This window comes from Panulirus ornatus, chromosome 43 (genome assembly GCF_036320965.1).
Source record: "Panulirus ornatus isolate Po-2019 chromosome 43, ASM3632096v1, whole genome shotgun sequence".
Lineage (NCBI taxonomy): Eukaryota > Metazoa > Arthropoda > Malacostraca > Decapoda > Palinuridae > Panulirus > Panulirus ornatus.
Genome location: NC_092266.1, coordinates 26,824,734 through 26,841,753, shown reverse-complemented (window position 1 = coordinate 26,841,753; position 17,020 = coordinate 26,824,734). Strand labels below are relative to the sequence as shown.

General features: G+C 37.3%; 1 protein-coding gene across 6 annotated transcripts in view; it reads left to right on the top strand.

Annotated features, from left to right (window-relative positions):
- Pi3K21B (phosphatidylinositol 3-kinase regulatory subunit alpha) overlaps positions 1–9,044 on the top strand; it is a 545,568-nt gene extending 536,524 nt beyond the window's left edge. For all 6 annotated transcript variants that reach the window (XM_071687293.1, XM_071687294.1, XM_071687291.1 and 3 more), the window contains 7 exons: positions 1,921–2,205; positions 2,818–3,028; positions 3,335–3,460; positions 3,733–4,557; positions 4,672–4,930; positions 5,695–5,834; positions 6,897–9,044. In XM_071687293.1, the coding sequence (XP_071543394.1) occupies positions 1,921–2,205; positions 2,818–3,028; positions 3,335–3,460; positions 3,733–4,557; positions 4,672–4,930; positions 5,695–5,834; positions 6,897–7,080 (2,030 nt within the window). In that variant the 3' untranslated portion in view covers positions 7,081–9,044. The remainder of the gene's footprint in view (positions 1–1,920; positions 2,206–2,817; positions 3,029–3,334; positions 3,461–3,732; positions 4,558–4,671; positions 4,931–5,694; positions 5,835–6,896) is intronic.
- Positions 9,045–17,020: the final 7,976 nt, after the last annotated feature.

Below are 17,020 nucleotides of genomic sequence, written 5' to 3'. Positions count from 1 at the left end.
GAAGTACTTACTGAAAACTCAGACAACAAAAGATGGAAGTAAAACTGTGGAATTCTTGGAAGGTTGTGTATTGAAATATAAACAGCTTAATGACTGAGAACCATGGAATGAATTTAGAAATCGTGAACTGATACACTGTGGACATTATAATTGACAAACTTGGCTTATTGATAAAGTGAGAGCTGAAGTAGACTTAGATCAATATGAAATATTCATAGTAAACAGATCCAGTATAAAACAATATATGCACATTATAAGTTTTTGAAATAAAACATAAAGGAGAGAAGCTACAACAAATTAGTTTTTCTATCATATCCCTGATTAGGCCTATCCTAGAATATGAAGTACATTGTTGGCATTCGCATGTGATTTATATATAGATTAAGTTGAGCATAGAGGTAATAATTCAGTTCCAAAGATCTTTGATTTAGAATATAGTGAAGATGTCAGTATTTAAGGATACATACACAAAAGACAGATTGAGAAGAGACCGATTTAATCCTGTTAATTTTCACATGTCCACGAGGTTGTACATTACAGCAGATTTTATCATCGTGGTTCTCAAATATCTTGTGACGACATATTAAGATTGGACCACCCAGAGCTTTGGAATGTAAGTCTAAAGGGGGACCAGGTTTCCAGTAAGAACTATAAGTTACTGGAATGAGCTTCCTGAGAGCATAGTGACAATAACAAGTATATCCACTTTCAAGTCACATTGTGATAAATAATCACATGAGATGCATGAATTTTTAATGTCAAATGTGGATACCCTACAAGATTTCTTCCTGCCTCAGTAATGCGAATTGAAAAGTTGTGCAAGAATCATTATAACTTACATAGACCACAATTCTTTTTTTTTTCATACAATGTAATTGGTTCTCTTGCCTTATCAAGGTTGTGTCAGGAATAAAAAAATGGCCTTATTTGCACTTATCCACTTTTTATTAAGAATCTAGGTAAGTGACTTTTAAAGAAATTTAAGCAAAAGTGGAATACTTAAAGGGATAGATAAACTTAAGTGTTGTTTTATAACGTGCAGTTTCTCTCAAAAGCTTTTCACTCCAGAGGAGTCCATTCTATCCCTGTCTCTGATCATGCAGTACAGCCTAAGCAATTGCAGCCTTTGGAGTTTGGTGCTAGGACAGATGATTGATGAAAAAAAATCAGCATTCATAGGCTGTATCTACATGTGGTTATTCTCAAGCATGAAAAATTCACCTTCAAGGTTGTATCATTTTTCATACAATCGCAATAAGAATTTTCTGACTTCAGTACCTTGCTAATGATTGTAGTGCTGCCTTGAAGTTATAGGAGTCTCTTAGAATGTCTTGCAACGGATTATATGATAAGGAATTTTGAGTAGGTGTTCTGGCTTCCACCTGCTTGTGGTTATACTAAGAATGAGAAGGCACCATCATTGAGGATGTATCATCATCAGTCTTGTCTGCAAACTTTTTTCCAAAGTAGTCCATTTCCATGCTTTTGTGTGTACAGTCTCAAAGCTGCAGGAGTCCCATAAAAGTGTTCCTGGAGTTTTGTATTGAAAATAATGAATATGATTAAATTCCCCTCCTCCTCCTTACCTTTTATTAGCATGGCAGCATGATGATTACATGACTTTACTCTCAAAGCAGTATCTTCAGATGGCATCTGGTTCTGTTTTTAGATCAGTGATATAGGGGAAAGGGTTTCCTTCCCCCAGCTTTGCCATCTAAAATCATGACACATAGGAGACATATGGGTGGTATTTTTTTCCCTCATCCCTTACCCATGAATTATGCCTACATATGTTTATATGTACTCATGTGTATGTATGTACACCATTTATATCTGTTTATACATCCACCCTCTTAGAGTATTACTTTTTTTTTAATGAAGTGAAAAACTCTTAACTTAATGCAAGCTATACACTTTCAGACTGTGGACTGATAGCTCATCGTACATGTGCTGCCACTGGTTTACCACCATGTGTCAAACAGTCATCCAAATACTTTCGTCGAATATTACTGTCATCTGTATTTGGTTTGAGTTTGTGTACACAATTCACTCCTGTTGAGAGTCCAGCCCCACTTCTGCTTGTCCGATGTTGCCAAGAAATAGTTTTCCGTGCCAGGAGTGATCCAAACCTAGATCCATATCGCCTTTATCGCACACCACCTCAGCAGGAAACTCTGGCACAGCTGAGACAGGACTGTGATGAAGGTAAGCTTTTTCATGAACTTAAAAATGTCAGAAGATAAACTATCGTTTGTGAAATGTTAGTTCATGTTTTAGTTTAACACAGTAACATGAGTTAAGTGTATAAAAGTGAAAGGGACTGGATGTGTGCAATCACCCCAACATAATTAATGAAAATATGTAATAGTCTTTATTGCTTTTATTGTGAAAATGAGATCATTGAGAGAAGATGGCATTATGTGATAACTTTTGAAGTAAGAAGGGTGATTTACTGTTTATGAGTACCTTTCGAAAAATTAACATTTACTAAGTGATAGCAGAATTCATACATAGTGTTACTCCATGATCAGATGAACATTAGCGAAACCTAAGTGTGGAATCGAAAGTTCAGTAATGGAAAACAAATAGGTGAAACTGTTATGAGGAGTAAAAGTATTGGGGAATAAGTTTTTAAGGGTAATGTACAAAAATGAGAATGGACAGGTGAACAATGATGCATGAGATAAATCTGTGGGGACTGTGGTTTTTAATTGCAAAAGTACTTTGAGATCTGTATATTTTTCATGCATGTTTTAAGTTTAGTTATATTATTAACATATTGTATATAAGTATGTACACGTTTGTTTGTAATTTCAGATATGTGCAACGTTGAGCTTGGTTCGTACGAGCCTCATGTTATTGCGTACCTGATTAAACGATACCTTCGAGAGCTCCCTGAACCAGTAATACCTGAGACTTTCTATGACCGCTTCATTGAAGCGACTCGTATCCAGAATGATGATCAGTGTGCCAAATGTTTGGCACAGATGGTCAAGGAATTGAATTCCCATCATTTTTATACTTTGCAGTAAGTATGCAGGTTTTGACTTCAGTTATAGAAGTGCATTATTTCTTTGGGTGGGTTTACCCTTAAATGCCAGTAGTTGTTATATGAAAACTTGTGTTTTAGGAAAGGTAGGGGATATGTGGATCTGATTTTTGTGGTAAACACGACCGTGGAAAAGTATTTAGCGAAAGGTAAGAAGTTGGATCTGGAGAAAGCGTATGACAGTTGTGAAGCGTAGCATGTTTATATAATTGAACATAAAATGTCAAGTGCCTGTAATACAGATCTGAAGCCGGTTATATTTTGAAATCCACATTATTTTTTCAGATTCTTGATGAGCCATTTCTTGCAACTGTGTCAGCTGCAGGTTGGACGTGGTATCTTAGATCCACCAACACTCCTCATCCAGTCACTCTGTCATGTCCTCCTAAGACCACCATGGGAAAAAATTGTGTAGGTATTTCTTATTTGTAGTAATTTACTGTTGGGATACTGATTGCTATTTCTTTCATAATCCCAACTAGTTTGTTTTTCATCTCTACACTCTGAAGTGATAAGGAATTGCATGAGCATTGTGTGCATTGTATTTTCTTAAAAGATTACAGTTAGCATCTTTGTCTAAAATCAACTTTTTTGCATAATTTTCCTAGTTTCTAAAGCAATTTTGCCTACAGAGTGCTACATATTTTTGTTGGTAATACAATGAATTCATCTCATTTTTACAGGGAATTAGCACGTAACACTGAAGCACACATGAGAATAGTAGAGATACTGATGATGAAAGTGGACTGGGGCGAAAAAGTTCCCACTTTTGCACCAGCACCTGCTTTACCACCACGGCCTCGCCCATCTACATCCACAAATCTTGGGTTTGCAGAGGAATTTAACTTATCATCACCTGCTAATGCTTCTGGACTACCTCCTGCACCAATTGGTAGCGATTCCCTTTCTTATTATGCAAACATCCCAGCAAGTGCACCAAAGTCGCTTCAAGAAGCTGAATGGTATTGGGGCACCATAACAAGAGAAGACGTCAATCTATTAATGAAAGACACAAAGGATGGTACTTTCCTGGTTAGGGATGCATCCACAGGAAATAATGAATACACTCTTACTCTACGAAAAGGAGGTTCAAATAAACTGATTAAAATTTGCCATCGCAGTGGAAAGTATGGTTTCACAGAACCATTCAATTTCAATTCTGTAGCAGAATTAGTTAACTACTGTTGTCAACAGAGTCTTAGCCAGTTCAATAAGGCATTAGATATCAAGTTATTACATCCAGTAAATCGCTTCAATGGAGAAGATTTTGAGGGTTCAAGATTGAGAGTTGAGGACATTCTAAGTCGTCTTTATGATCTAAACAAGCAGTACCTTGCAAAGACTTCTCAGTACAACAGCACTTTTGAAAATAAACAGGCACTAGCCCATGAAATTCAGCTGAGTCGCCAGGCACTGGATGGCTTCACTGAAACAATAGCTTGGATTGAAGACCACCTCAAACTCCATGACAAATGTAGGAGTGAAGCTCAACCTCATGAAATTAATGAGTAAGTAATTCTTTGGATTTTTTTTGTAATATTGTGTGTGATAAATAGGTTGTCTGTGGATCATAATATCTTATTTTGAGTAGCTAACCATATGTTTGTTGCTTTTTACTCCAGCTTGTTGACCAACCACCAAGTTTTGCTTGGTCGACTAGATAGAGTCAGAGAAGCTCATAGTCAACAAGATATACATCACATGTCACTGAAGAGAGGTGGTGGGGTTCTTGAGCGCCAGTTTACTTCACTGAAATTGGAGGTGGTGAAATTAGCAAAGCAAATGGAACATCTCAAGAATTTGCTGCTTTCACGTGGACTGTCTGCTGACATGATGGATCAATGGCTAGAGCAGTCAGACCCTTCACAAACAGCACCATCGGTATGTATATTATACTAATGCTTATAACTATATTCATATCCTGGTATTATCAACCACCAGTCCTTTTTCAGTACACAGCTCCGAGGATGTTCATCACTTTCATTTGCTTTTGGTATCCCCCCATTAAACCCTTGACTACCTCATAACCCACTCTTACATTCTAATCGTTCATCACTTTACTCAATTCCTTACACTTATATTGCTGATGCACATAGTTCTACCCATAACACTTGGGAGGGAAACCACAGAGAGGTCTGTGGGGCCAGGTCGTGGATAGGGGGGTTGTAATTTTAGTGCATTACATGTGACGGAAAATGGATGTGAGCCAAAGGGGCAATTTCTTTGTCTATTCTTGGCACTGCCTTTCTAATACTTCTGCTGTTCCCCATGTAAGCCAGATAGCATTAGGAACAGATGAAGAAATGGCATCATTTGCTCGCATCCACTCTTTAGATGTATAATGCATCAAAACCAGATCCCCCCCAACCCAGAGCCAGGCTCCACAGACCTTTCCCTGGTTTCTCTGGACTGCTTCATATGCCATGTTTCAGCCTATTGACAGCATCTCATCCCCTCTAAACCACTTAACTCAAATTCACTCTATCCCATGCATTTGTGCTTAATATTTGATGGCTAGAAATTGGGTGTGTATAAATGAAACATTGTCTTTTTATAACTATGTTGCAAAGGCAAGGAGGGCATTAGGGATAGAAAAAATTATTCATATTTATGTACTCACCATGTAAATTTCTAAATTTTTGCAGTGTTCAGAGCTAAATAATGAGGCCATGTGGCATTATGGTGCTTTCTCAAGAGAAGAAGCTGTTAACTTGCTACACAACAAACCTGATGGAACTTTCCTCATTCGAATGGCCCAGACTGGAGGATATGCTCTTTCAATTGCGTAAGTATTGATGATGTACATGAATGAACTGAGAGACCATGCATTTAGTTTTTTACATGTAATGGAGGAATGGGAATGAAGGCAGCCTGAAGACAACTGAGATATTCTCAAGCCCTTCTCTTAGTTCATTACAGTTTAAGTTATTGTATTTTGCCAAATCACATGGGATTCACATACAATAAACCCTCAGTTTAACAGACTTGCATTAATTAATGATAATTTAAAATATGAAAAAAAATTTCAAAATCTCAAATGCTGTACCATGCACATTTCATATCGCACTTGTTTTTAGTAGTATGGGGTATACTTGCTTTGTTTCTGTCTCAGTCTGCCTCAAGCCATCGTTCATTCAGGGTGTATACAGAGAATTGTGAATTAAATAATTTAGCAGTCCGTCCTTACAATTCAAAATGGCATCAAATAATAAAGGAGTTAAAAGAAAGCTTATGAATTGTATTAGCCCATAGATTACATTTAATTTAATGTACTTTTGGGATTAATGGACACCCCCTCCCCCAATTCGTCCGTTAAATCGGGGATTACTTTATTTGAAAACCAAATAATTTTTGTATTGTACTATTCATAACCTTTATTTCTGTTTCCATTGGATTATATTTTTACATAAATTACTTCTTTATGATCACTTCTTTTTATCATAACTCTTTTTAGTATGAAGACTATCATTTTCATTGGAAAGAAAAATCTGTTAATTGGAATTTGTGTGTGATTTAGGTACAAGTCATTGAATTTTTGTAAACCTCACATTTATTAGAATGAATGACACACTTTCATATCTTTGGATTTGTGAGCATGTACTCCAGTGAAGCAGTTGTGATTAATAATTAGCTTATTACAGCAAGCCAAGAAAAGTTGATGTTTGCTAATTTGAGTGTTAACCATTGTAATGTTCCTGAAATTGACTATACCAAAGATAATACCTTTAAGGTTAAGGAGTAATTGTAGTTTGACTTGGAGGCATTGCATTAAACATAACTGCAGAACATTTCCAGTAAACCCTGAGATCCCATTTACAACTTTTAATACAAACCTCTTACTTTATAGATGCAACAAGGAAGTTCAACATTGTAAAATACATGAAGGAGAACAAGGATATGGATTTGCCGAGCCATTCTTGATCTACCCAACCATTCTAGACTTAGTTCTACACTACTCTGAGAACTCCCTCCTTATGCACAATGACCTGCTCAACACGACTCTTAAGTATCCTGCACGAATGACCAGCTAGTAACAACCACAAAATTAGCAGGGAACATAAAACTACTCAAGTTGTTGGAAAGCTGCAACTTGTTATATCAAAGCCCAGCAAGAGTTAAGTTACTGGTGAATCAGTGCTTAGCTAAGAAATCAGGGCAGTGATATGGATTCTTTGATTGTCAGTGGAAATCACCGAGTTATATATTTTTAGTGGACCTTTTCTCAGGAAACCAGTGACTGTTGCCAGGATTGTCATGGATAGTATGTGATATGCATTCTGCAAAATACATGTGATGGCTTTAATTTGCAGAACTTATTATAAGGCATTGGACATGGTCTCTTGCACTTTTGCGCATGATGTTTCATGGCTGAAGGCCATTTTGCCCTTTACAGCTGCCATCAGAGTTCCTTCAGTGACTATACAGTGCATTTAAACAGATTTAAGTTATTATATTTAGAGTATGTGCAATGTTTGCTGAATGAATTCTGGTAGCAGATTTGTGGAGCCTCATTTTTACTCTGTGGTACAAAATAGTTTCAGGACTAGCAAAGGCAAGTTGTTTCAAAGTGACATAATTGTCACATCCTACAGAGTTTAGTATCGAGTGATCAAAGTACGGGTAGTACCCTATAACAGAGGCTACCCACGCATATGTTGTTTTCTTAGTGGCCAAAGACATTAATCCATTGCAAATATTTTGCTGTCATTGCTTCATAAACCCCATAACCTATATTGTTTTAAAAATAGTTGATATTTTAAAGTATAAAAAAAAATAGGTTACACAGATTCTGTGTTAATATTTGATACTATGAAATGTGCTGTGAAGAATTAATTTCCTCTGTTTCCAAAGATTGTCAAGATCTCTTCAGCCAAGGAAATTAGTGTTTGATATCAGTGTGAGTGAAAAAGAAGTTACTGTGACTTCGAGAAGTTTTTGCATTCCAGTTATGACTGAGCAGTGAATATCTAAGAAGTCCCTAACAGGCGATTCTGAATCAGATATGAAAATTTGCAAGTGTGATATAAACATTATTAAAGGAAAATGGGCAGATATTTAAGTGATCTAGCTAGAAAAGTTGACTTGGAACAGAGGGGTATCCAAGTCAACTCTAGTCGCCTGAAACCCCAAGCCACATGCTGCATCGTCTTTTGATTCATTACTTAGTCTCATGTGTCTCATCTCATTTTTCAGTAATTTTAAGACATTTTCATACTTTGTTGTTTATATTTCATTCATCTGTGCTGTGTTCAATTGCTTATTGTACTTAGATATGTATGTATATACAAGTGAAAGTGTCCTGTAAATGAATTGAGCATGTGTGTGTATATGGATATATATGTGTGTGTATATATATATATATATATATATATATATATATATATATATATATATATATATATATAATTTGTGTGTATGGAACTTTTCTACAATTTATTATATTTATGAACATTGTCTTCCACTAAGTAATAACTTTGTTCGATGGTTCAGCCATGGGTTAGCAGTTATTTTAGCTTGGATCACACTCTGATTATGATGATATGATCTGCTGCAGAACTAGTCTTTTAAAATCACATTTAAATAATAAAATAACATCATAGCTAAAAGTATTCTGCCCTTGCCTGTGTGCTTTGTATTTATCATTTAACAGGTGGGAGACCATGTGGTTAATTTATGTTCATCTTCATCTAGTCACCTCTCCTCATTATTACATGCCCACTGAGCCAGTGTTTTTGTTTCAAGTTAGCATAGCAGAATGGTTAAGGACTGCCTAGGGAAGACACCTATTAAGCACCCGGTGAATGAAGTCACAGTGGGCAGGTGGTATAAGGGATGGTGGCTGCATAATGTGATATTGTGGTGTGTGGCTTGGGCAGTTGTGTGCTGAGGCAGGTAGTCATGACTTGGCCACACAGCCACTACCCCTCCCTGTCGCTTGTCACCTTCCCTCCCATGCTACACAGGGAAAAAGTCAATAAAGTGCTCTTTGGTCAAAGATGTTTTTACTTTTTTAAACAATTTATTGAGGATTTAAAGTTCAGGAGAATAAAGTTAACAGGAAGCTTAATTTGCACCAGAACAGTGATTAATGGATGTCAGATAGTGTGAAACAAAGTCCTAAATGAAAAACAAAGAAAATGAATAAAAAGAATGGTTTATCTTAAATGAAAAACAAAGAAAATGAAGAAAAAGAATGGTTTATGTGAATTAAAGCAAATGATCTTTGGAGGAAAAGAAATTGTGAATGACATTATTTTGGAAATTCAAATAACACGGAAGAGATGCAGAATTGTAAGTCCTATTCTTGGGCTTCATAACTCCTTGGCATACTTCGATGCTAACTATTGGAAACGTATTTAATCAAATCAAGCTATAAATGTGCTAGGGTGCCCATCAGTACTTTACACAAGTTTTATTCATTATACTTGATACATCTTTAATCAAGTAGTACAATCTGTCTGCCACATGCATGTGATACAAAGTCCGACTAATACACCAAACCCAGATGAGCTGAGCAGATGGCTTAGATTGGAGCACACTTAAACCAGACAATTAATTGACACAACTGCATGGGGAGATTCCACTGGTAACTGGAAGGCCACAAGCACTCAACCAGTGGTGTCCTAAAATGGACTTACGAAAACCATAAGCTGCTGATGAAAGAACGGTACTTCCTGAATGGTGGCAGTAATCTTAAAAGTAATGTAAAAGATAGAATTAGCAAGAATGCATTACCATCAGCTGAAGAAAGGGAACACAGTTTTAGTGAGAAACTAATTGCTCCAAAGGAGTTACACGTCTATACGACTCTTTTGTTGCTTGAAGTCCCTCAATGAGACTGTTTTCCCCTTCAGCAGTGTAATCTTAAAGCTACAGAAGCCCCATAAAAGGGAGTCCTAAGTTCAAATATGTTGATAATAGATAATTACTTTTTCATCACTGTTTGCAGTTTCTCATATTTGTTAGGAATTCAAATGGCAACAAACCATTGGGTCCTTTTGGGGCAGTTTATGATAACGGAAGGCATCAGATACTTCCAGAACAGTGTAATAAAAGAAGGTATACAAATAATTCAAAGAGAAAACCTGCAAATTGTCATTTTCACTATGAAGGCACAAATAATGAAAGTTGTAGACTTGAAGGAGCAAAGTATTTGTCAAGTCTATTGTTAAACATCTCAGTAGTATTGCCTTCAACCAATCATTTTTCTTAACTCTAGATTTTCCTGCAGAGTGCTATGCAATATCCCTGGCATTAGCAATAGATAGTAGTAGTAGCAGTAGTAGTAGGTAGGAAAATTAATTAGGAGCATTAGGTGGAAATATCATGAAGTTGTAGGTAAGAATTTTAGGCAGGAGCATTAGGTAGAAACATTAAGGTGTAGTAGGTTGGAACTCTTAAGGCTGGAACAGTAGGAAGACATCAGGTGGAAGTACTTGGTTAAGGCTGGAACAGTAGGAAGACATCAGGTGGAAGTACTTGGTAGAAACTTTAAGGTAGAAGTCCTTGGAAACTGAGCTAGAGTTGGCCTCTTACCAGTGGTCTGTTAAGAGTGAGTCACTAAAAGCTAAGTGGCACTTAATTTCACCAGATATGGAGACACTTTATGCCATGGCCACTCCCTTGAAGGAGTTTCTGGAGACAGTTGTTAGAGATGTGGACAGACCTTGGCAACACAAGAGCTTCACTTGGTTATGAAAGGTACTGGCTAAACTGTGAACTACCAAGGAGAGGCCCCTGAATTCTCAACTGTTCCATGCTATGCATGAATAAACTGGACTGGAGGACCAACACTTGCTATCACTCAAAAGTCAAACTTTTTGGGAAAAAATCTTTTCTGTGATCAAGGTTCTTGAGCACAGTTCTGGGCAAAGCTGCAGAATACACTTGTTTTGTCTCATAAAGCAGAGAAAGCTTTGTTTCTTTTTCTAGCTGCCATATATATTTGTGAGGTAGGATTTTCTCCTGTGATTCTAGTTGTAATCAAGAAAAGAGCAAGACATCGTCTTAGACCTACAGCATGACCTGAAATATGTCCTCTCCATCAACATTCGACCAAGAATAAATGAATTCACAGAAAATGCAGTGACTGTCAGGGTAACCAGTGAATTCTGAAGAATTTCTAGATTTGTTGGTTTTCTACCATCTTTTGTTGTACTGGGCTTTTTTTGTGTGAACATTTTCAAATCGATATTTTGTTTTTAAGTCATTAAGGAACATCAGTAGCTTAATGAACTACTGCATTCTCAAGGCAGTGAATGCAGATATTTTAGACCTGAATTTAATATAGACATCCTTGCGCTACCTCGCAAACGCGGGAGACCGACAAAGCAAAAAAAAAAATATATGTATTCTATGTGTGTAAGTTTATATTAATATATGTATTGTATTTTTACATCACCATAAGCCTGAAGGTTGGGAGGTCCTTGTTGGTGGTCAGTTTAGTATCACAGACAAAACGTTTGGGAACCATGCCCTTAAGATAATGTGGAAGACATAAAAAACTGTTGACTAGAAGAATATGTACCAGACCACTAGTTGAGCTGAATTTAAAAAATCTCATACAATGATGACCAAATATTTGACAAAACAATGTTGCCCAGTGGGTAAGAAAGAATCCTACACCTGAAGCATGTTAGGTATGTCGGATCTTCCTAAGACATGACACCTAAACTTTTTGTAAAAGGGTAAATGATGGTAATTTAACCCAATCCACTGGGCCTAGCACTATAAAATAAATGTCTTCAAGTTGAGAATGTACAGAGATGGTCCAACACTGTAATTGGAATATTGTGGGTGTTCAAGATAAGAAATTAAGGGTATCTGTACAGAGATAGTCCATTGCCTTAACTGGAAGATTATGGATGTTCAATTTAAGAATTTTAAGGGTATCAGTAATGCTATACAGTATCATTCAGGAACTTACAAATTCTGATAAACAGCCGGCCAATCCCTGGCAGCACTTTGCGAGCCATTATTGCACCGTTTAACAATAGTCGAAAAGGTGAAGAATGACTACCTTTGCTCACTAAGATGATGGAAGGGTGATGCTCAAGTGGCTTTTTATTTGATCCAGAATATTCAGGAGGGTGATAAGCATGCATGGAGTAAAGTGTACTGGAGAACAATGTGGCATACAAAGGGCAGAACAGAGTGACTTGGAGCAATGTGTTCTACAGGGGCAAAATGCAGACAAAGGGCTGAACCAGGACATAGGAAGTGGTCAGAGCAAACCATGACTTTTTTCCAATTTTGTTTGCTATTTCCCATACAGCAAGGTAGTGCCAGCCAGGAACGGACAAAAATGGAGTCATTTACTGACACCCACTCTCCAGGTTCCATACATATTGCAGTACACCAGAGCTCCCTAAATACAGCCATGCCCCACAGACGTTTCCATTGTTTCCCCTGACTGCTTCATGTGCCTTGGTTTAGCCTAGTGATAAACACCTGCAAGAGGTTTTACCAAAAGTGAAGGCTGCATCGATGGGAATACAGTCCTGTCAAAGTTTTCACTCCAAAGGACTCATAAAAATTGATTCTTGGGTAATCATAAATAAATAAGAATAATAAGTACCACTTCATTCCATACTATGTATGTTTCATGCCTTTATTGTCAAGTCCCAATGATTCAAAACATCTTTTACTCCATCCTTCCATCTTGTCCTCATTCTTGTTCCCTCCACTTCTATACTTATCATCATATGTCCAAACCATTTCAATTCAACCTTTTAGCCTTCTCAACCGTATTTTTACACCTTTCTCTTGCCCTTCCATTCCTTAATCAACCTTCCTCACACCTATGATTGCCCGCAAGCATTTCCACCTCTCTATCTCTCTCTCTCTCTCGCACCCATACAATATCGTCCGGACTTAAATACCATCAAACATAACTATGTCTTCCCTCTCAGACAGTGAACTCTTTCCACACAATACACCCAGCGTCTTGCTTGTTGACTCCTAATTACTGGTACACGGATTGCGTGACACAATCATATAATTCTTTAGGGGAGACAAGTGATCCCTTGTTCCACTAGAAGGTCCCCAGTTATCATAATAAGTTCACTATCAACACCAAAACAAGCTCCAGTGCTTGGCTATAATAAGCCTAAATTCTATAATCAAATCCAATAAACACCAAAGCAGATCGGAACAGTCATCCTAACTGTTCTCACAATCGGAGGATCTTCCACTGCTTGTAATCGTGTTTTTTCTTTACATTGAGCCTCCGGAACTGTTGCAAGTATACTGATTGTGACCCCAAGATCACACCTTGACCCCCAAAATATAAAGCATACTTTCGGAAATCAATGCATATAGCTTCAAATAAGTAATCAAGAGCCCCTCACAACTTTGTGACAAAGCTCCAAGCATTAAACACATTTCCAAAATAATCATTTCTAAAATATATAGGGTTATGATGTTTCTGGAACTCAAAAAATCAAATATTACTTTAACGAACTGGTTAATAACTAAATCATAAAATTCTAAATTTGAGCTCGCAATATGCTAGTCTTAAATACAAAGAATGCCCATATCTTTACTTAAGGACTGCTACATAGACACATGCACATTACAGTAATTTGTTTTTGGCATAGATTTTAACAAATTCACTACCACAAAGATACAAGACAAATCAAGAGTACCATCATGAAATAATTTAGTTGCCACATAATAATCATACATGACGAGGATAAGATTATGGTGAACGGCAAGTCCTAAATTCTAAAATAAACCTAATCTTATAGAGTAATTTAGTCCCGAAAAATCCACACATGAAAGCAGTAAACGAAATACTGGATTATAAGTTGAATACTAGCCGCATTTTACCATCATATTCCAAAGAGAAATCTTAAATAACTCTCATAATAGACGAATTTCAAGGTATCCCAGGACCCTCCTTTAATATTGATCATTAGCGATGCTTTACCAAGCTCCCTTCAGGATTTACCAGCTCTCCCGAATGTTCTTCCATATCATCCCCTTTACCACGTTCCGCTCGAGAGCCTATTAATGGCTCCGGTGACGCAATCTTGACAAGAGTTACGTAAAATGCTGACATTTTAGCGTGAGAGGCTTACGTACAACACCAATACTTAAGACTAAGTATGGCACATTGGTAAGGTGCGTGGTGACCTCCTACTACGGGTTGACTTAATGTCATCCCATATTCTAATTTTACCTGCTACCATCCGTTTCCTTTAGTAAACTGACCTCCAAAGAGAGTCTGATGCTGGTCAAACACACATACATATTCACGTTGGTGAGAAAATACTCTAAAGCGATTCAAATAGCTATTGACGATATTTGGCTTTTTTGTGAATATTCCTCAACACAGCGTAGCAATTACTGTCAGGATAATGTCGATGACTGCTAGATAAAGTATTGTATAACCTGTATTGATTAATTCCGAATATTCATTGATCAAAACTTTAGATTTTTTTTGGTGAAATTGTACAAGACGATAGCACAGGAAGAAGAAAAGGGAAAATATCTGTGTCGAGTGAGCAGGACTAAGTCGAGAGATTTTGCTGGACGAAAACACTCAAAATGAACGGTTGAGAGTGTAAGAAATACATTCGTACATTTTCGTTCGAAAAGCTAACGATCAGAGAGAACTCCTATGGCGTCCCGACATCATTTTTTTTTTTTTTTTTTGATATCCTCGCAAATACAGGAGGACATTAAAAAAAAGTTACTATCCTGTGAATGGCATAAATATATTCGCCTAGCGCTCATTCAGATTCTACAAAGCTTCATTCGACCCACAGGTTGATGTACACACCAAATGAAGCTGTAATACAAGAAAACTTACCTGTTAACGTAGAAGTGCTCATCCCCTCCATTATTTATGGATTATGCGGAATGCCGCCGAGCGTCGTAAAGTTTGAATCCAACTCAATCCGAGCTGTGCAATGAGCATTGTGCGAACATAATCGGTGAGTTCAGATATCTATAATAACTTTAGGGTTCGGATTCATGCGTATGAGATCTGTACTGCGTATGGTCAGATTCCTATATCTCTGTAGACATCTGAACTCACCTCCATAGCGAACGAATGATGAGACGCTTTAGATCGAAGAGTGAATGTTCTGATAATATTGAAATTTCACTAAAGATAAAACCTACAAGGAATGTTCTCTTTATCTTTATATACTTGGTGGTATGTCACATATTCTCTTTTCCTCATAAACGCACCACTTGCGATTTATGAACTATAGAAACATCGGGTTTAAAAGCGAACAAAAGGAAAATCCCACTCACGGAAATCATTCTTTAAGAGTGGCAAAGAACAATTTCATGACAGTAGAACACAGATCATAATCCTGGAAAGCGCTTGTCCGTTTTGTAAAATATTGCCGATTCTACTACTGTATCATTACCGCTGAGAAATGAAATGATGAAGTGTTGTCTCAAAAAAAAAAAAAAAAATCAGTAAGTTTCTGTAAGTTATGATTATGGACACCAGGCACACACACGAAATTAAAATCTAATCTAAACGTAAGGTATATAGGGCATGTTGCTATTTCCAGCTACAGCCACTCTGTACAGACGTACGTATTTGATGTTCAGACCTTATGATTCGGGTTCGAAGGACCAGGAGATCTGTGATAATGAATTAGCTGAAATTAGGTCCAGCAATGTGACTGCAACACCATCCTTACCAAATGTCACACCGACACATCACACCCAAGCTTCGCTAGAAATTGTCAAGAGTTCCTTACTCAGTTGGAAATTTCTTGTAAGTTATAATATGATCATGAGCAGGTCTCGGCACGAAAAGACAATTTGTCTTCCTATGATTGCACCGGTGACGTCACTTCACCTTGTATTTTCTGAAACCGGTAGAAGTTTAACCATAATTTCTCCTCAAAATCTTGAGCCGAATTCCGCTTTATCTCCAAACATTTGACTACAGGTCCTTCCTCCTTGGTGTTTTCGATGTGATGTTGCTTCCTCTAAGATGGGATTCGATTATGTAAACAGGGCGACCTAATTGGAGATGGAAGGATGGAGTGAAAAAGGTTTTAAAGTAATCGGAGCCTGAACATGGAGGAGGGTGAAGGGGTGCAAGGGAACGATGTGATATGCTAGGGTGGACGTGCTGTCAGTGGACTGAACTAGAGCTGTGAAACGTTTTGGATAAACCAGAGAAAGGTTAGTGGGGCTTGGTTGTGGAAAGGGAAGAATTTGAGGTGTCAGTACAAATTATACCATCTACGAGTATCGTACACCATTTATAAAGGATAACGGAGTAATCTAATGTTACATAAACTTTATCTGCAATAGTTAGTGTACAGTCTACACCAAGAGACTATCCATATCCATTTTTCTTGGCTGTATCTTAGCAAAGATGTCCACAAGTTTGTCCTGAATAGTTTTAGTTTCATGATAAATGTGAATGAGAGCTAGGATTAAAAGAAATCTCTTTTCTGTCAAGTTGCTAAGGTTGAAGTTAATGAAACCGCTGCAAAGTGTTTTCAGTGCGCACGGTATAAATGGTACTGGGAAAGCAATCTGTAAAAGTTCATAGATGTTTAAAAATAGCATAGCTTTACACGCTTTTACTACCTGTGTACACGGAGAGGAATTGTTCAATAGGAATCATGTAACGATTTTATCTAACTTGTTTAAATGGTTATCGACCGTCGGATTTGTTACGAATAGGAGATTTATAAGATTTTTAAAGACGCAAATGTCTATCATCAAATGATGTATATCATACCACATTATTGATCATGATTAATGGAAAAAGAGTGGATCCTCTCAGTTAAGAAGGTAGGGGGTTGCTTGACCCTGACACTGCTCTTGGCTATGGGTCTGTAAATTGCGGATGACGACGGCGCCATGGTCAGGTAAAAGCGTATCTCACGTAAAAGTACAGGAAGCTGGTGGACATAGGTGACTAGATCAGCTGAGTATAGCCACGAGAAATGGCTACAAACAGAATGATAAACCTTTAAGAAACGA